General features: G+C 49.8%; 2 protein-coding genes across 6 annotated transcripts in view; one reads left to right on the top strand and one right to left on the bottom strand.

Annotated features, from left to right (window-relative positions):
- Positions 1-404: 404 nt before the first annotated feature.
- Positions 405-9,117, top strand: EIF3J (eukaryotic translation initiation factor 3 subunit J). Of its 2 annotated transcripts, none has more exons than XM_042875561.1 (8): positions 405-492; positions 572-675; positions 4,141-4,198; positions 4,439-4,530; positions 5,196-5,310; positions 6,181-6,339; positions 7,250-7,323; positions 8,074-9,117. In XM_042875561.1, exons 1-8 carry the CDS (start codon positions 468-470, stop codon positions 8,200-8,202), a joined length of 756 nt encoding a protein of 251 aa, XP_042731495.1. In that variant the 5' UTR covers positions 405-467; the 3' UTR covers positions 8,203-9,117. The 2 variants fall into 2 exon arrangements, with proteins under 2 accessions (XP_042731495.1, XP_042731494.1); XM_042875560.1 differs by having other exon boundaries at positions 8,071-9,117.
- SPG11 (SPG11 vesicle trafficking associated, spatacsin) overlaps positions 8,462-19,747 on the bottom strand; it is a 27,071-nt gene continuing 15,785 nt past the window's right edge. The window contains exons 25-41 of one of the 4 annotated variants that reach the window (XM_042875557.1): positions 19,483-19,728; positions 19,061-19,261; positions 18,637-18,744; positions 17,443-17,605; positions 16,843-17,057; positions 16,007-16,751; positions 15,147-15,289; positions 14,361-14,559; positions 13,524-13,661; positions 13,130-13,263; positions 12,588-12,695; positions 12,132-12,300; positions 11,369-11,457; positions 10,742-10,897; positions 10,400-10,551; positions 9,784-9,993; positions 8,462-9,267 (exon numbers count right to left, since the gene is read on the bottom strand). In XM_042875557.1, the coding sequence (XP_042731491.1) occupies positions 9,813-9,993; positions 10,400-10,551; positions 10,742-10,897; positions 11,369-11,457; positions 12,132-12,300; positions 12,588-12,695; positions 13,130-13,263; positions 13,524-13,661; positions 14,361-14,559; positions 15,147-15,289; positions 16,007-16,751; positions 16,843-17,057; positions 17,443-17,605; positions 18,637-18,744; positions 19,061-19,261; positions 19,483-19,728 (3,147 nt within the window). In that variant the 3' untranslated portion in view covers positions 8,462-9,267; positions 9,784-9,812. The other 3 variants (XM_042875558.1, XM_042875556.1, XM_042875559.1) reach the window with 3 other exon arrangements.

The following is a 19,747-nucleotide window of genomic DNA, read 5'->3' as shown; positions in this document are numbered from 1 at the left end:
AACCGCAGAGCCCAGGTTTCCGACAGGCTTCACCTCACGGGCCGCCGCCTCAGGCCGGGGCAGGCGCGCCCCGGGGCCGCATTCTACGGGCTCTTGCTGCCGCGATGGCGACTCTTATGTTTCCGCCATACGCGGAGCAGGCGAGCGATCCGCCACTTGCCGTTCTACGGCTCCCCGCACCACTCGCACGACGGCACGGAAACCCGCCCCGCCCCGCCCCGCCCCGCCGGGGGTGAGCGCGGAGGCGGAGCGGCCGCTCTGCCCTCCCAAGATGGCGGCGTGCCCGTTCCCTCAGCCCTCCCAAGATGGCGGGAAGAGGCCGCGCGCGGCCCGAAGGGGCGGGGCGCGCTCCCACAGTGCTCCGCGCGGCGCGCGCCGGGCCCACCGTCTGCGGCCGCCTCACAGCTCAGCGCAGCGCCCGCCTCACAGCGCAGTGCCCGCGCCGGCGGCCGCGCTCCCGCGGGAAGATGGCGGCGGAGGCGGATTCCTGGGGTAGGTGGCGGCCTTCGGGCCGCGCGGGCCTCGGCCTTCGGGCCGCGCGCTCCTCACCCGCTCTGCTTTCCCCCCGCAGACGCCGACACCTTCGAGGCGGCGGAGCCGGTGGCGAAGCGCTTGGTGCCGGCGGGAGTGGCCGGCGACCGCTGGGCCGGCGAGGACGAGGAGGACGACGTGAAGGTGCGCGGGGACGGGGCTCCTCGGCTCGGGTTGGGCCGCCGTCGCTTCGATCCCGCCCGGCCGGCTCCGGGGCGGCCCCGACGGGTTCGCCTCAAAGCTTCGGAGCCGAGCCGAGCTGAAATCGGGCCTCGGCGCGGGCCGGTAGCGATAGGCCTCGGAGAGCGGCGTCGGGCCAGAAGCGGGCAGAGACGGGACGGGCGTGGGGAGGAGCCGGCGCCGGGCCGGAGCGGTGGCTGGGCGGCCGGGCCGGGCGATGCTCTGTCACAGCTCTGTGCGGCCCTTCCGCCGCTCCGCCATCTGCGAGCCTTCGGAAGCGGCGCTGCAGCACGTGGGCATCGCAACGGGACTCCGCTGTGCTGTGCTGTGCTCGGAGTGACCTGGTCACCACTTTGTGGGTGCGGGTGTGAAGCTCTGCAAAGCAAACTGAGACAGGGGAGGTTTAGGTTGGATACTAGGAGGAAGTTTTTCACCCAGAGGGTGGTGAGGCACAGGAACAGGCTGCCCAAGGAGGCTGTGGATGCCCCATCCCTGCAGGCATTCAGGGCCAGGCTGGATGTGGCTCTGGGCAGCCTGGTCTGCTGGTTGGCAACCCTGCACGTAGCAGGGGTTGGAACCAGATGAGCACTGTGGTCCTTTGCAACCCTGGCCATTCTCTGATCCCATGAATGTGTGCTGGGTGAGGGCTCACTGCTCTGCTTGGTTAGGCTGTGCCTGTGTTAGGAGAATCTTGGGAAGCACCAATGCGATTGCCCTTGGAGCTTAGGGTGGTACTCTTTCTGTAAGTAGTATGAACAAGCGTTCTCTTTATATAGATAAATATTTCTGTAAGTTAGGAGCTGTCTATTCTGCTTCTGAAACGCAGTAACACCCACGCCCTGTGGTTATCACTGCTGTGGCAGTACAGCAGGCAAGGTGAGCAGAGGTATCTCTGTATACAGGGGCTGCAGTCATCTGTAAGCAGAATGGTTACAGTGTGACTGTGTGCACGTATGTAACACTGTATACAGCCTTCATATTTGTGTGTGTCTATACATGTATGTACACGTGTTATACAGAGAGTATTTGTGACGTTTGCTTTTCTGCCTTCCTTTGGAAGTGAGAAGCCTTTTTGGTATGACGCAGCTTGTCCAGGAGAACTGGTCTGTGAAGTGTCACTCATGGAGACACCTCTGCTCTCTGTGGCTGCTGGAATAAAGAACAAAGCTTTCCACGTGTGCCAGGAATTGGCTTCTTCCCTCTTTCTCAGAGGTTACACTTTCAGTACTGGAGCTGTATCTGGAGAGGAGGACCTGTCCAGCAAATGGAAATGTTTCATTTTGATTTGTTCTTTTTGTTTAAATGCTAAACGTCTCAGAACTGAGTCTGGGAAATTGTTACTTAAGCTCTGGATACCTTGTTTGCCAGGGTCAGCCTTGAAGCATGGATATGAGAAAAAGTGGCCTAAAATCTGAGCACAGAGTGTTTCCCGTGTTCACATTTTTCCTACCTTTTGTACGTATTCAGATCCTGTAGTTTATTTTGCACTTGTTTTGGTAATGATCTTACAGTAACTCCTAAGTTCTGGGAACACTGACTTTCCGGGTTTAAAATTATCATCTTCATTGATAACACAGCTGCTCTGGGCTGTTACCCCAGCACAGCTTTCCCAGGAGGCAGGCCTGGTGCCAAGGGGTTTCCTCTACTTATCCCTGGGCAGTTCTTGGTTCAGCAAAGCCAAAGTGGGAGGCTGTGGCCTGGCAAAGTGCTTGTGGAGGAGCTCAGCTGGGACTGAGCGCTGCCATTCCCTGCTCCTGCCCTCTGGTCTGGGCAGGGCGCTGCGTTGCCCTGTGCTCAGGGTGGCTGTGGAACAGGGAGAGCCGCTCTGGTCAGCAGTTACTCAGTGCAGCGGAAGGCGATTCCAGCCTTGTTTTAGTGAAGTACGTGTGCAGGAGAGCTGTGGGATACTTGCAGGTTTTCAGCTCCTCGTGTCCTGCTGTGTTACTGGGCGCAGTGCCGTGGGTCTCCTTTCCTCCGAGCGCTTGGGCTGGGGCTGCTCCCACTCCAGTTACAGCCGCATTAGCATCTCCTGCATGCTCCTGCTGCACTGCTAACAGGTGCCTGGGAGCAGGAGCTGCTGCTGCAGGGCAGGCTGTGCCCAGGAGAGGGCTGCAGGCGTGGAGCGCTTCCTTCAGCCCCACCGGTCGTGCTGCCCTCCTTCCTTGTGGGCTTTGTGCCACACGGCGCTTGATTGAAACCTCTCTCTGTGCGGGCTGGGGCCGGGGCCATGGCAGAGAGCACAGAGGTGGTGAAAATGGCTGCTTAAGAAATGGGTGTAACAGACTTAATTAGATAGGAGCTAGATGAGTGCTGCTGCAAATTCAAGTCAGCCTCTTGGAATGTGGAAGGGAAGCCTGCTCTCCCACGGGTGCCAATTAGCCCAGGGAGGTGTGGGGACGCACTGCGCTGTGACGCCGCGTTCCTCCTCTGGGTGAATGGCTGGGATGTTGCTCACGTTCTGCTCTGAGGTGCAACTCAGAATTCAGGGCTTACGGTTGCAGAGCTCACCCATAATGTGCCCACGGTCTGTGTGACTTCTGTGTATAGCAGGCCTTGCCAAAGCTAGTCTCTTAAGCTTGCGGGTTCCACTGATACAGGTAACTGAAATTGGATTCCTGTGTGAGTGATTTCTTGGCTTTACCTTGTGGTGCATAGGTTGTGTGCTGCCAGGCGTGCGCCTTCAGGTCGATTTTAGAGCGCTGATCTCCATACAGACGGCATCAGTAGAATCTGGAAGGGTACCAGGGGAAGAACATGTGTTCCCATAAATCATACCCAGCTAACTGTTGGGAAGGGACTGCAGAGCTGCTGCTGGCAAACCCGCAGGTGACATAAACGGGTCAGTTCTGTTGGAAGGCGTGCTTCCTCCACGTTCATCTGCTCCATGCTGCGTGTTGAGGTGCAAGCATGCATTGGGTCATGGGGCACAAGGGGTGGGTGCTCAGAGAAGGGCCTGAGCGTGGGAGGTGCTGAGAATGGCCACAGCTGGGATGGTTGGAAAGGCTCAGAAATGTGGTCGCTGTTGAAGAGCAGCAGCTCGTGTGTGGGAAGGGACTTCCGATGGCCCCTTGCCTTGCAGGGAAGTGACAGCTGCTTGCTGAGGGCAGGTCGTGGTCCTGGGGCTGGCATTGGGTTGGCCGCTTTCCCAGCTGTACCGACAGGAACTTTCCCATTCTTTGATTAAAGCTGCCTTTTTCTCAGTGATAACTGGTCCTGAAACACTGCTCAGCTCCCAGATCAGTGTCCTTATTTCACAGCTCCAACTGTGAAATACTCCCCACTTCCTAACTCAGCTACATAATTTTAATGGATTTGAGAGCATCTAAAAGGCTGTATGTAAGCTGCTGTCCTTTGTGTTTGCCTAACAAGTAGAAATAATATGTGAAAGTGTCTTATGAGCATTTATCTCAATGAAAACTTACTTTGTAGGATAACTGGGATGACGAGGAGGAAGAGGAGGAAGTAAAGGAGACGGAGGTGAAACAAGGTGAGACTCAGGAGTTCACATCGCTGTGTGCAGCATTGCTACAGACATTGCTTTTGTCTGTGTCTGCAGAGTCTAAAACATGTTCCAAACAGGATTAGTTTTGGTTTTGACAGAGCAAGTCTTTTAACCCCCCAGCTCAGGTGCTGCCATCTGAGCTCTGCCTCTTTCTCTTTGTGTTTTCCTGGTTATTCAAAAAAACTCCAGGAGACCTCAAGTGCCGTATTGTTGAATGTCTTACAGAGCCCAAAGTTTCAGAAAAAAAGAAAATAGCAGAAAAGATAAAAGAAAAAGAAAAGCAGCAAAAGAAAAAGCAAGAGGAGCTTAAAAAAAGGGTAATTCCTGTTTCTTTGTGGGTTGGTTGTGGGCTGCTTTGGGGGGCTGAGCGGCAGCTGTGGAGATCCTGGCTGATGGGCTGAAGCAAACGGCAGCCCTGCGCTTCACACGTGGAGCTGCCAGTGTTAAGGACTGTGGGGAGAGGGGGGGACACCTGGGTTCGGCCTTCCTGGGGGGTAATTATCCCAGCGTAGTGAGCTTTGAATGGCAGCCTGTGCTCCCAGGGCAGTGCAGAAATGCAAAAGGCATCCTTTCTGTAAGCCTGTATCTTAAATGGTCCCTGGAGGTGTTCGAGGGGTTGGATGGGGCCCTGGGCAGCCTGGGCTGGTATGAAGTGTGGAGGTTGGTGGGTCTGACTGCGGTGGGGGGGGTGGGAGCTTCGTGATCCTTGAGGTCCCTTCCTGCCCAAACCATTCTATGATTCCATGCATGCCACAAGAATGGATGTGTTATTTCTGTAATTCGATTAAATTGCAGAGAAATTAAGCAGTTGGCGTTGTTACGATTAATTGGGATGGTTGTTGGGTTTGTACATGCTTGGAGGACTTCAGACAGAAGTGAGCTACTCAAATGGTGCTGGAAAAAACACGGTTTCTTGTGACACCTCCCCTCAATGCTCCCTGTATTTATGGGGGTGCTCTTTTTTGTTTTGTTTTAAATGCAGTTAGAGGCTCCAGAGGAACACAAAGAACTTACACCAGAAGAACAGTTAGCAGACAAACTACGACTAAAGAAATTGCAAGAGGAGTCAGACCTTGAGTTAGCAAAAGAAACGTTCGGTAAGCTGCTGTGCCATGGTGAAGCTTTCAGGGGTGTGCAGACATCCTGCAGGCAACTGGTGGGGATGTGGCTGTGAGAGCACACACAGGTTGTGCTGCTGAGAGTCAGCGTGGCTTTAAATCCGTGCTACTGGAAACTACTCTGGTACTAAGGAGTAATTGCAGAAGTGTCTGTGCAGTATAAGGGGTTACTCCTTAACATTTTGGTCAGAGGGAATAGGAGAAAGATGGCCGGCTGAATTTCCCCATGAATTGGTGTTTCTGGTGAATGGATGAGTGTGTGAGAGAAGTGCTGCCTTCTGCCATTCTGCAGAGCCTTACGGCTTCAGCCTGCCAGCTTTGGGCCCCGTGGCACAGTGCAGTGTGTGTGTGCTTCGTGTCAGGCAGTCTGTGGTGGCTGCTTCCTTGTGGGGTGACTTTGCTCCCTTGGGTAGACAGAAGTGGATGCAGGGCGGCTCGTTCTCTTCTGCCCTTATGCTGTGACACAAGGGCGAAGATGCCGAAGTGTGGCAGTGTGAAGCCTGCTGCTTTGCTCAGTGAAAGCTGCTGTGTGCCTTCAGGAAGAGGATGGTGCCTGAAGGGGGAGGGGCTCTGCTTAACACAGTTGTAAAGAACCAGCAGAATTTTGCACTGAGGAGCTCGGGTTTCGAATTCCCTGTTAAAGGAAGGGGGGCTCTGTGTAGCCAGCACTGCCCTGTGCCCTGCAGGTTGCTCACTCGGCCATTGCTTTGTTTGCAGAAGATGGGAGGAAGCTTTGCTTTGGCAGTGCTTGATGAGAAGGGGAGAACTGAATGCGTTTCTTTTCTTTGGTGTCATCTTTCAGAGACCACAGCCAGTGTGTTCTTCTAACACGTGTGCCTTCCCTCGCAGGTGTAAATAACACTTGTGGAATAGATGCCATGAATCCCTCTTCAAAAGATGACTTTACGGAATTTGGCAAACTACTAAAAGAGAAAATCACACAGTATGAAAAGTCCTTACATTACGCCAGCTTTTTGGAAGCATTAGTTCGAGACGTTTGTATTTCATGTAAGTAAAGTGAAGGGCTTCCTAGAGTCCACTGCCAGGATTGTAGCAGGGTGACCTTGAGGGTGAGCTGTGGACTCAAAACCGAAACCAAGATTAATGGTGCTGAGCAGACTGTCACTGAGTGGGAGGCTCTGTCCCAACCAGTGTGCTTGTGCAGCAGGTGCTTGTGCGACTGTTGCTCTTCCTGTGGTCACCTCAGAACAGTCACCAGAACTGCAGGTTTCCATGCTCTCAATCTCACCCCTCTCTCTTGAAGCAGTTTCTGGAACATAAATGTTTCTCTGAGCCAGTAACGGCAGCAGCTCTGCTGGGAGAACTGTTACAAAAGTGAGGTCTTGTAATTCCGAGACTACAGATTAATTGTTCTGGAATTCAGCATGTGACCATACAGAGATAAAGTACCTCACAGCCCTGTTTTTGCCCTGCTCTGGTTGGTGGAAGCAGTTGGTGGATCGGTTGTTTGAGCCCTTTTGCTGTGCTTCGCTCGCGCTGCCTTTCAGCCACGTGGTGGCTGGATGCTGCACAATGCTGTTCGATCCCAGGGCTGAAGTGAAGGACCCGCAGCCTCTTGGGCAGCTTAATACTGCACTGCTCTTTTTTGGGTGTCTAAAAGAGCTGATATTTTACTGTACTGCATTCTTATTTTGCTCCAATTGTTCAAGCATCTCCCTGTTAAGACTGTACACTGCACCTTCCCTTCTGCACCGTTCCAGCAGTGTTACAAAGGACTGTGAACAGCACATGCTGATCACAAGGACTGGAATAATTACCCAGTCTGTTCTGCTGTTTTAAATTGAGCAAGTGCCAGCGTTTCCTTAGTGCTAATGCTTACCTCTGCAGTCATGAGAGAATTGTGGTGATGGGGTATGTGAGCACAGTACTGATGAGGAATCTTTTTTCTCTTCTGTAGTGGAAATTGATGACTTGAAAAAGATCACAAATTCCTTGACGGTACTATGCAGTGAAAAACAGAAACAGGAGAAGGTAAGACTTGCTCCCACAGCTGGCTGCAGCAGAAGCAGCACCTGCTGAAGGTGCTCATTGCCTGCACAGCACAACAGGTCCAGCACTGACCTGAACTGCTGATTGTGCTGTGTGTGACAGTAGGGGACGTTACATTTTGGACACTGATCTAAAACGAAATGCCTTTACATGTGTGAGATAATCAGGAGTTCATCGAATTCAGATCAGAGGCCAAAGCCTTGGCTGATAGACATGGAGCTGAGCTGTGTGCTCACCTGGTGCTGTCCTGGCAATGGAGAGGCCTAAGCCAGCACCCTGACACCATAGGGCACCAGCTCAGCAAGGCAGAGGTTTATCCAGCTGTGTTCATTTAAGTTTATCTAGGACTTTTCCTTGCTCTATCTATCTATCTATCTATCTGTATTCAGCCACAACAGTGATAAAAACCACATAAGCTCCTTAATTTGATTGTTGGTTTTACAAGAAGGAGCTCTAGCCACAGCTGTGCTACTTGCCTAGAGGCTCAGTGACATAGGATGAAGGAGGAGCTGGGAATGTCTGCGATGCAGGGAGCTGTGGGACGCTGGGCAGTGCAGCAGCTGTACTGGGAGGAGATTGCTTTGGGTGCTCAGGTAGAAATGACTGGCAGTGCAGCATGCACTGGGGAGCAGTGATGCAGGTATTCGTTACTCTGAGGCTCTACTCAAGTCAGAAGGAAGACAAATTGCTGTGGATGTGTAAGTAAATACACCCTCCTTCCTATTTAAGCAGAGTAAAGCCAAAAAGAAGAAAAAAGGTGTCGTGCCTGGAGGTGGTTTAAAGGCTACTATGAAAGATGACCTGGCTGATTATGGAGGATACGATGGAGAATACGTACAAGAGTTTGAAGACTTCATGTGACATTTATCTCCCCTTCTGTTGTCTTTCTGTTGCCCATAACCCCTTAAACATGTAGCACAACTTTCTTTCTTTAAATTCTGCCAAATGCTATTATCAAAGCTGCAGTGTCTCTGTGCTGGTGGCTCAGCGCGGCAGGCGGTGCTGAAGAGCTGCCATTCCTGCTCTGTGCTCGAGGCGTTGGAAGGAAGCAGCTCAGAAGCTCCGTAAATTACAGGGAAAAAAAGGAACAACCAAAAAGCACCAAACCGAAACTGTCGAATTCTGATAACAATAATTGTTGCTGTTTGATTTTATAGTAACCAAATTGGAAATGAATTTCAAAGAGGCAAAGTGTTACTAGCGGCACAGTTCTACGATAGGGCCTTAACTGTACCTCCCTGAATGAGTTGTTGGATGAACAAAAGCAGTTTGCAGAGGGCATGATGGGTGTGCACTTAGTTCTACAATTGCTTTGTCTTACGTTAGAGCTTGAGGTTTTCAGTGTATTGTGAAGGGGAACTGCTAACTTCAGACCTGGAGGCGTCGCTGAGATGCGCTGCTCCACAGCCTGACAGCAGCACAGCAGTGCTGGGTGAGAGCAGGGACAGAGCTCCTGATTGGGAAAAACAAAACAAAAACCTGTGAGTATGAAGTTGAGTTTCCGTTCATCTAAATTTCTACTAATGCAGCTGTATGGGTTGGGTATCTTTAACAGTTCATCGCCTGGTTTCAGTGTACAAAATCAAACACGACTTTGGTCTCCTGGGCTGCGGTCGCTCTTTCATGACTCGGCTGTTTTCTTTCATTTAAAAACAACTTGCTTGGCAAACTGCAGCAGTTACTACAGTGGGGCAAATTGTTACGTTAACAATTATGACATCTGCAATGTTTTATAAAGCAACTAATTTAATAAAAATCACTATTGTGAGGACTTCACTATAGCAGGCTTTGGCCCAGTTCTTTAAGCATCCTGCTGCCTTCCTGCTGAGCCCGGACTGCCCCACTGCCACCCTCACCTGCGTCGGCAGCCCGGAGCTGAACACGCTGGCTCCCAGCTCCAGGTGAGGCCTCGTCCCCACGGCTGCCCTGCACGAGTGTGGGAAGGAATTCATAGCTGTGAGTTGAGCACAAACATTAGATTCTTATTTGCTGCTCTCTTGGAATTTATTAAGCAGTAGGAGGTGCTGTTCAGAGTTGTAAAAGGACTTAAACTTCATCACTCAGCTGGAAAACAGAGAGGAATCAAAGATGACACTACAGATCACCTGTTACTTGTTTAGGAGCCAATTAATTCTGCTTATTTTATTGTCAGTGTGCAGGATGTATTACTTCACTTTTCTGTTGGTGTAGGTGCAGTTCCTATGGTGATCCCTTCTGCCCCCAGTTCCTAACGCTCTGCAGAGCCCTGAGGTCCACTGCCAGTTGTGCCAGTCCCTATTTGCCATCAGTCAGGTATTTGTAAAGGGTAGATTTATTGTGCAGAACACCTTCAGGTTAAGACAGCATCAACATTTCAAATATTTACAACCACCACCCTTTTTCTGGAGTTACGTAGCAGCACGTGACTGTAAGCATTAGGAAATGTGGTAGAAGCCTACTGACCATGCAGGCTGTGGTGCTGGTGCGTGGTTCTAGTTGGATAACATGTCATTAAGGCAGCATCCAGTCTGTGCGTCCTTCAGGAGCACATTGACCACGTCGTAGAACTTGTTCTCATAGGCCAGTCTGTAGTACGTGGAGATGTCCTCGCAGTAAGCCAGCAGCTTCTTCAGATTTCTCAGAGCAGCATCAGTGGGGGGGTGCTGCTTACACCTGAAAATAATTTCATGTGACACTCAGATGGGGTTTGCAGCCAGTAAGGCTTTTGTCTTGCTAAAAGAAAAGTATTTCTCAAAAAGAGGCTGTGGTCAGCCTCTACATTTGCTTCTCTTGGCTGCTTATTTTGCTGCAGTTCACTTTAAAAAGATGCAGTATGACCAGCATTAGTTGGGGCCCTCTGTTCACCCTGCTCGATAAAACAATAATAGATCCACTGCTGTTATTTCCACACTACACTTATAAAACTGAGCATGCATTCCAGGTTCCTACATACTGCATTTTTGCACAGGAAAGTGCAAACAACACTTTAGCAACACCAGGACTTGCATGCTATTGCTGTGCAGCTGCTTGTTCTGCCCGTGAAAAACAAAATTCCCAATGTGACTGCAGAGCAACTCACTTCTTAGCAATCTCCTCAAACAGGGCAGGCTTCAGCAGTCTCTGCTGTTTAAATTCCTCCAAGTAACTGAAGTCTCCCTTAGCGATCACTTGTTGGTACAGAACTTCAGCCCAATCTGGAACGAACTCGTACGCCTCGGCCACAACAGCCGCCTGCAGGGAGGAGAGATGCTGGAGGTACAGGGCAGGAACACCTGCTTAACACAGATGTTGTCTCCTGTTGCAGCAGCAGTGTGGCCTCAGTGGCCACGTGGCAGAGCTGACAGGAGCAAAGTGCTCCCACACCTGGTGCTTACAGCTACCGGTTTCCAAAGAAAGCAGCAGGTGAGAAAGCCCAACTTACTTGATAGAAGCGAGGCAAGGACACGATGCATTCCATCAGGTTCTGCCTGTTCCTGTTGATCAGCATGGTGCTCTGACCAGCGCTCAGAAAATGCAGCTGCAGGGTGATGAGCTTCGTGAGGCGGCGGCAGCGCAGGGCCTGGCGGACACAGGAGTCCTGGGAACAGAAACGCTCTGAAGGAGGAGGACAAACTGCTGACTGAAACACCCAGCTCCCCAGCAGCCACGTGGTGTGTGCAGCACTGCACTGTCACACACTGACAACATCCCCTTAGTTTTAAACGAAATCTCGCTCACTGTGAGGATTTTCATGATCTCATCATCCTGCTCTTTAAATGCTCTTTGTATTGCTTTATTCTCACTTGCCCTGAGTGTAAAGCAGTTATGCTCACAGTCGCTCCTTGAGGACGTGGGAACCTCCCTGCAATCCTGCAAGTCTGAATGGTGAGCAGCATGCAGTGCTGTGACAGCAGTCTTACTGAGGCTGCTGTGTGCTGCACAGCTGACAACCCAGAGGTTCAGGTGCTGATGTTTTATGGGGCTGGAACCCTGCTCAGCCCCACAGCAGCTCTTTGTTCCTGCAGGTCAGCTCACTTCTCATGTGCCATACAGATCTCTGTGGTGTTACCTTAGAGTAACTTTCTGCTGCATCAATGAAGAGGGTCAGAGCTTTCATCAGCAGTTTCTTTAAGTTTGCAACATCCTGAAGAGACTCCTCTGAAATGGGGGAAAAATGGAATAATGAATTATTTCCACAGGTGACAAAGTAAGATGAAAAATACTTAGCACCAATGCTGTGTGCACTCATTTCAGAAAGCAGCAGAAAAATCTCTCATATCTATATAAAAAAAAAGCTCTGGGAAATGGTGAAGCTGTTAGAGCTGTTGGGCTGTGAGCCAAAGCTGCTGCAGGAGCTGCCAGCACATCACACAGCGGGGAACTCAGATGGCAGCAGGTTCTCTCTCTCTCTCACACACACAGTAATGCTCTACCTCTATGCTTCTGTAAAGCAAAATAGATGAACAAAAATCCCTACACTGCATCACACCAACAATAAAGTGAGGGAAAGCTGCATGTGTCCTGAGCTCCTCCCAGCACTGAAACGTTACGTTCCAGTAACAGGCAACACCTCAGCTCCTTGAAAAACACCAACCAGAGCAGGCAGATGCACCCTGCAGTGCAAGTGGGGCCCTCCCTCCAGCCAGGGCACCACCAGTGGATGTTACAGAACAGAGCAGGAAGCCACAGCTGCATTCACCAGCACGTCTTCCTCCTTAACACAAACACAACACTGAGGGACCTGTGGTGATCGTGTGCTGCAGCCTGCAGCAATCTGACGTGCTGCAGCAGTGCCCACACTCCTGTTCCTTGGCTTTGCAGCTGATGCTCACCCCACGGCTGAGACTCAATCAGTTTCAGCTGGATGCAAGCAGCAGCCTCGTGATTCTCCCCAATCTCCCGGCACATGCTGAAGCACAGGGCGATCATGTTGTGCTTCTCACTGTCCCCTGGGCGGCAGCGCTTGATGTAATCCAGCAGAGCTGTCTTCAGTGTCCCACTCTGGTCAGATAAAGGATTACCAAATTCAGATTTCAAGAGCTTATTTCTCACCCACATCTTTGTACTGCAGGCAGATCTGTCCTAATACGATTCTCCAAAATGTGATTATTTCTCTCTGGGGTGTCTCATGAAACCCAGAATTCATTCATTACTTGGGAAAACTATTCCACACTTCCTACACTGCAGTAATTGGGATCCCCAGACAATTTCACCTTGCTGTGAAATACCAGTTTCTGATGTAGACACAGTGCTCTGAAAACATTCCCTCTTCATTTCCCACCACCTACCGGGTCTAACTTCTTTCTCATGAGCACCTCAAAGTAATGCTTCTCGTGCAGCAGCTCAAATATGTAGGTCATCTCATTGTATCTGCCAATCCCAGTGAGAAGACGAACCTGCGGGAGCAGCAGCGTAAGTACACAGCTCACACCAACACAGAGATGGTCTGCCAGAGAGCAGCAGTGCTGTGCTGGGGAGAAGGCTTGGCACAGAGCAATGCAGTGCATCACACAGGTGGATGTTCCCTCCGAGCCAAGAGGCTTTCTTTTTAGATCAGCCTGCTGCTCTGTTTTCCTTGCGCTGTGGAAGGGCGTGCTGTTAGCAAACACTCAGTGACCCTGTAGGCCCATCAATACATTCCCCTTGCAGTACCACCACTGCACTGAACACAGTGTGAGGCTGCAGCAGAGCACTGCCAGCCCCAGCTGAGGGACTCCTCCATCCCACCACAGCCCGACCCCCAGGGCTGCTCAGAGCAGTTCCTTGCTGACACGCTGGAAGAAACCGTCACACATCTCCAGGCAACAAACAGGGCAGCAAACACACGCACCATAAGTCCATACTCATCATTAGGTGCCAAGTGCTCATCTGTGAGAAGTCGTGCTGCCTGCAGGACCCTGGTGATTCCTTCCATGTGGCAAGTCAGACTAAAGCAATGATGGGCCAAAATCAGCAGTTCTGTAACTGAACAACACAAGAACTCAGTTATTTCAGCTATCAGCACACACACACACACACACACAAAACCGTGTTTTGTCTGCAGACTAAATTCATGCAATGCTTTAGCAATACATTCATTGTCCATATATTCAGATTACCATCAGATCTGAGATAAATAGCAGATGCTTTTATCAGCATTGCTTTCATTCTTTGTGATGTGATCTCAAGCCAAGTGCTGCCATGCTTGGTGATGCACTCCTTACCATTGCTTGCCATCTACTCACCGCATGACAGCTCCCCACGTGGCACAGAGGAAATTTTCTCCAGCAGCTTCATGCCCACCAGTGTGTGGTCCTGGCACAGCTTGGCGAGCTGCAGGAATGCCTGGCTCTCAGCTGCAGGGTTGGAAACCTGCTTCTGTCCTGCACAGAGACACAGCCAGTCATACCCAGTGTGCTACAGTGACAGAAGAAACAAAACCAACACAACCTCATCCGACTGAGCAAGGGCTTGGAACTGGAATTCTCAAGACATTTCTGATCTCAGCACTGATATTTGGGGATCAGGTACTACTGCCTTGGGAATCCAATCCTTCTGAACATCTGTACTGCCACTGCAATGACACACACCTGTAATCTCACACATCCAGCAAGCTGCTGCTGCTGAAAAAAGGCATTTTGTAACACATCCCTTGCAGTGGCTCTGACTCGTACTCTTCCATGAATCAGTTCAACTCATGAACTCAAAAGAAAGCTCCTGTTTTCTGCTGGGTTAGTAAACTGACTCCTGTAAGAGTGGTGCATGAAATCATCCAAGCTTACACAAGTGAACTGACACGAGGGGAACAGGAAGAGCACAAGTCTGCAAGGGAGAAGCAGAAAATGTAAGGAACAGAGGAAAACACAGCCTGAATCCCAGATCTCCTTCCGATGGCTCATCCTCTCTCACAGAGCCTTAACGTTAATTGTCATAATGTAATATTTTTATAACCTTACAGAGCTGCCTAAACGTTACCATGGTAAGACTCCAGTATCTTCAGAGCAAGGATAATCTTCAGATGCAAAGATACCACATTTTCAAACAAAAAAATGTTAAAAACCAAGGCTGAGGGCCATTAGTACCTTTTCCTTCCGAAGAGGCCAGCAGCTCCTGCACGACTTCTTTGGCCACCAGCTCTGCCACAGTTTCGGGCTGCAGGCCCTGCGTGGTGATGAATGCCTGAGCCCTCCTGCATCGCTCTGCCTGCTGCGATGACAGAATTGCTCGAAGCACTTTTTCAGGGTCAAGGGCTGACATCTCACTGTAGGAGCAGTTCAGTTCCTAAGAAACGTACATGCAGTTAAGAAGGTGCACAAGAGGAAATCCAATCACAGCACATAAACTGACTTGCAGCATCTCATCTTAATCGGCCAGTGCAAGGGAAGTGCTGCAGGAGGAAACAAAACTCAGTTTCAAAACATGTAAACATAATCTTATGTCACTTCACAATGCCTTCATCTGTGTATGTTCAGTGTTAATGCTCTCCAGACCAGGGTGGCATGCAAGAACTCCATCTGAGGTTAATGCAGAGCTGCTGCTAACAGACAGATGCTTTCCTGAACCAAATAAAACCCAAATAGCCACCACAAAGGCCCAACTCAATGAACAACACATGCCTGAAGGATTATTAAAAATGCACATCAAAAGAGACTCGGGCTGAGATCTGGCTTACTGGTGTGAGGTAGGGGCCTGGGGAGCCGAGGAGCATCTGGCCACGTTTCCCACAAGGGCTGGCAGTGCTGCTCTCTGCAACTTGCTTTGGCACCTAAGCAGTGCTTTCATCACTCCTCATCCCCCTCTGCACAAACCTCCACAGCACAGCCTGACACAAACCACTCGTTTCCTTGGTAACGCTACCAGAGCCATACCTGAGAAAGTTCATACAGACAGAGAACCTGTCTGCAGTAGTTCCTCCCATGGACACATTCATCTGTGAGAGCCTTCAGGCTGAGGACAATCTGATCATCCAGAGATGGGTCTGCAATGTGCGTCCAGTCCTCTGAGCTTGATGCTGGAAACAACAACGTTATGAATTCCTGCCTCACAAAGGCAGGTAACAGCAAGCCTCACACCTGCAGCAAGACTTCACAAGTCTGCAGCAAGTTCAGCAGATTTTGTCAGTCTTTGAACACTGAACTCTTGACATCAGTGATCTGTTATTATCCTTATTGTTACAATATACACAGTATGGCAGAACACAAGGGATTGATTGATAAAAACATCCACACCACTTTCGATGAAAATTCCTAAGCAGATGAGAGCAAGGAAATGGCTTCAGCAGTGTTTCTGAAGGCTTCATTTATCCCGTCCTATTCTTATTAAGCCTTATATATCTTACTACTGGAAAGCTTTCTAGTTTGTACCTCATGAACACGCACACGGTGCTTTATACACAACTGTACTAAGAAACAGTAAAACCATTACAGTGCACAAAGAATTCAGACAAACACATTCACCAAAGTAGTTCCACGCATCAGCTCCACAAATGCACTCCAGATTTGTAAAGCCTGCGTTCCAGAAGCAGGAACACAGATCAGCAATGCTTTACCTGAATTGTGAACTAGAAAGAACAAATGGTTGAGACTCTGAAACACATCAAGCCTGGGTGCATCGCAGCACTTTGGAACCAAATAAATAACCTGCAAAAACTTCGGGGGAAACAGTAACTAAGAAGAGTCCTTTAGAAGGACATCATTACTTGTTGGGTGGCTGCTGTAGTGTTACTTACTGCTCGGGATTCTGCTCTGCTGTGATGCACTGCTTTCCTGCGTCTTCTCTGCTGCTACAAGAGCCTGAATATCTGTGTGCAGTCTGTCCAGGTCAGCCTCCCCTGAGGCCAGGGCTCTGCAGTGCAGTACCAGTGAAACATCTCTGCTGTAGAAGTGGAAGTAGCGACACACACGGCTGGCCTCGTGCACGCTTCCTTCATCGAGAAGGCATCCGAGCAGAAACCTGAGCGCCTCCTCCTCATCGTCAGCCAAGGTCTGCTGATGCTCCCCGAATTCCAGACCCTCCACGTTCAAGTAGCTGGGTGCATTCAGAGCAGGCAGCTTTGAAAAAGAAAACTCCTCAGCCAAGTTATCAAAAGTGAAATCCCCATTCGCTGCGGCACAGGAGGAGGAGCGCCTCGACCTGCCTGACCCCTCAGCTGCAGTCAGCGTTTGTTGTGTGATACGACAAACCCAGATCTGTTTCTCTATTTCTTCTAGTTTGTCCAGTGCCATCGAGGCGTCCTTGGCTAGCCAATGGCCAGCCAGGGTCAGCAGCAAATGCCTCTCTGCAATGCTGTTTATCTTCTCAGGAACTGAGGATTCAAACACCACATCGGCCTGATTCAAAAAGAAATCCGATGCAGCTTTGCTGGAGATGCAATTTTTCATGAAGCTGTCGTTACATTTTTTCCAGAATTTCACTCTTATCTGCTCTTGATCCCACTCTCCCGCGTCTCTTAGAAGTTGCAGATCTCTTAGAACCTGCAAAATTCACACAGAAACATAAAGCTATGTTCCCAATGCTGCCAATGACAGAAGCACCAGGTGACCATCACTGCTCCCTGTGCCGTACCTCTCGCGTAACCACGCTGTCCGCAGGCAGCTCAGCCAGCTCTGCCACCTTCTGAGACAGAGAGAACAGTCCTTTCTCTTGGAGCTGCTCCAGAATCGATCTGCACTCATTCTGAAACGTTTCTGGGCTGAATCTGGTGAGCATGGAGGGATTTACGGGCACGGAGGAACCCTTCAGGATCTCACTGAGCGCACAGAGTTTCTTCACATATGGGCCTGTTTCAAAGGGGCACAAACAGTTACAGCAGTTGGTTTTGAACTCAGCTCACGCCAATGCCAGCATGCAGCCTGCCAGAGGAGCACAGATTTTACACTCTAAAGCTTACAGGGGACTACAAATGTATCTACACCCAGAACTGAAACACTTCTGCACATAACGCATGCTCCTCACCAACACACCTGTGCTTACCCAGATTCCCAACCAGACTTGCACACAATTTTCATCACTGCAGTTCCCCATAAGAACCAGTTCTGCTTACATCAGTTCTCTCACTGAACGAAACACCACAAACACACTTCAAGCAATGGCAGCCAGTCACTCCAGTAAGGCTGTACTGCAGGTCAAAGCCGTAACATCACCTATCAGAACAGCTCTATTTACCATCAAGCAGAAGATTATCCGTTGCAGCAAGCAGCTGTAGGAGCTTTCTCAATTCGTACTCTGTCCTGCACTGCTGCAGCATCAACTCCAGAAGGAACAAGGCCTGTGATTCCAGCCACTGCACAGGGACTTGTGAAGCTGCCGGTCCTTCGGCGGCCTTAAGCTGTGCGTACAGAAAGGTCTGTGAGTCTGGGGCTTATTTTGGGTGAGTTTATTCTGCACACTGCTGACAATCACACTGCTTATCAGAGAAGTTCCACATGGAACTCCTTCAGGAAACAACACGTGCCACCCCCACGTGGGGATGTTGGACTTCCATCTGAAGGCAGTCAGTTTTACTACAGGGCTCATGATAGTGAGGAGGAGATAGAACTGCAAGAAGGATGAACAGATAGCTAAAATAAATGGTTAGATCAACAGCTCAGCACACTTCTGTCCACTTTACAAGCGTATTCACTATGTGAGTGGTGCACAGGAAAGGGAAACTGATCTGCATTAGCTTGAATGGCAGGAAGGAAAACAACGCAGCATTATGGCACGCAGTGCTGATTACAAAGACATTCATGGGACTAGAAAATCACAGGGGAAAGGAAAGCACTGAAGTTATTTGTATGCAAATCTTTGTGTGACAAACAAGGAACGCAGAATGAAACCACTTTGATCCTTTCAGAATTGACTGCTAAGTCAGTGCTCCAAATGGACTTCAGAACAGCAGTTCACTGAGCAATTGTCAAAGAGGCATTTGTGCAACTGCTGACAACTGCCAGAACCGAAGCAATGGCACTGAGATGCTTTCAGAAACACAGCTCTCTCTCAAACAAGCAGTCCCTGTAAGTCACTGCTCTATCAGCAGAGCGGAGAATACCACAGATAATTCAGTGTACCAGCAGTGGTCCTACCTGAGTCAATGTCAGCCCTCAAACAATGAAATGCTCACACCTGAAAGCTACAGTGGCATTTTAGCCTGCTGTACCAACTCAGAATAAGACTAAGAAAAATACACTGCAGGTTTGGAAGAAATTATACTTTCTTCCATCACCTATCAAAAGAATCTGCTGCAAACGATTCATTCAAAAAAAATCAGCTCCCAGATCACTCTGGACACTTATTACTTCAATATAAGACATTGGATAGCTATCACATTCTAATAGGGGGAAATCAATGCAAAGACATTTACAGAAAACAAATCCTTACATTTGTGAGGAGTTTCTGAAACTCGTCCAGTTTGGTTTTAGCCTCGCTGTATTTTTTACAGTTCATGCACAGGTCGTACATCTCCAGTATATGCAGTAAAGGGGAGTCCTTCAAGACACAAAAACAGATTATAACTCTTTCCTAAAAGTACTTCAGTAAAGGAAGAATTGTGCTCCTCAGCACCTGAACAAAAACACTCTCGTTTATTAACACTGATGCAAGCTTGAGATGTGATCTTCAAGTCTGCAATGGTTGGAAGAACTTCCACTCAAAGATCTCCTTACTTGGCTGTGTTGTTCAATCTATCACATGCAGGCCATCCAGACCACAAAGAACAAGACAGAGGGGCCTCTACAGGCATCCTTCCCTCCGAGAGATGTGAGATGTACTCACGCACTGACGCTCACTCGATGACATGACTTACCTTTAAAAAGAGCTGGAATCCCCTTATAAGTGTTTGACATTTTTGCTTTCTTAAAAACACCTCCCAGATAAGTGACAGGTCATGAAGATCCCACTTGTGATTTTCTACTGAGCTCTGAACGTGTTTTGTTGCTTCAGATCTGGTAACACTATCCACACTGGTAATGATCCAGACACACAGACAGTGAATAACGTCAGCCTCCTGTCAAACAAAAATGATGGGTTTGTAACGACCAGACAAAAAATGCCACCTCACGACATACAAGTTGGCCAAATGTGTGACAACAATTTCCACAAAAACTGAGAAAGAAATTGGTGGAGTGCAACCTACATATTGGCTGAGTGCAGCGACTGCACAATGACAGCATCTCCACTGCTTATTGTCTATTCCTCTAAAAGATCAACAACTCACGCAGCACTCACAGGGAAACACGCTGCTAGAACACTCAGAATGGGAGCGTGTTCCCTCAGTCCTTCAGCCAAAAGGTGACACGAAGCACCGGGGCTCTGCTGACACCGGAGAAGGATCTGGAAGAGACCGTCTGCACGCCTGCTGCCAGCGCTGCCCCCAGGGCCCCCCGCAGCGCCGCGCAGAAATGGGGACTTCTCCAGAGCCAGCATCAGGTGATGCTGCAGGACGGGAGCGAAGCCTTCGAGCACAGACGTGACCTAGGAAAACAGTGACAGC

Source organism: Lagopus leucura, unplaced genomic scaffold (genome assembly GCF_019238085.1).
Source record: "Lagopus leucura isolate 7727_CA_CO unplaced genomic scaffold, USGS_WTPT01 Super-Scaffold_100015, whole genome shotgun sequence".
NCBI lineage: Eukaryota > Metazoa > Chordata > Aves > Galliformes > Phasianidae > Lagopus > Lagopus leucura.
The sequence above is the reverse complement of the archived record's forward strand: the minus strand, read 5'-3'. Positions and strand labels throughout refer to the sequence as shown.

Excerpts from the sequence above, each read along its gene's own strand:
- EIF3J (XM_042875560.1), top strand. The coding sequence starts at position 468 with ATGGCGGCGGAGGCGGATTCCTGGG. Across the intron at positions 493-571 it reads GGCGGAGGCGGATTCCTGGG|ACGCCGACACCTTCGAGGCG; the intron begins GTAGGTGGCGGC and ends TTCCCCCCGCAG. Across the intron at positions 5,311-6,180 it reads GTTAGCAAAAGAAACGTTCG|GTGTAAATAACACTTGTGGA; the intron begins GTAAGCTGCTGT and ends CTTCCCTCGCAG.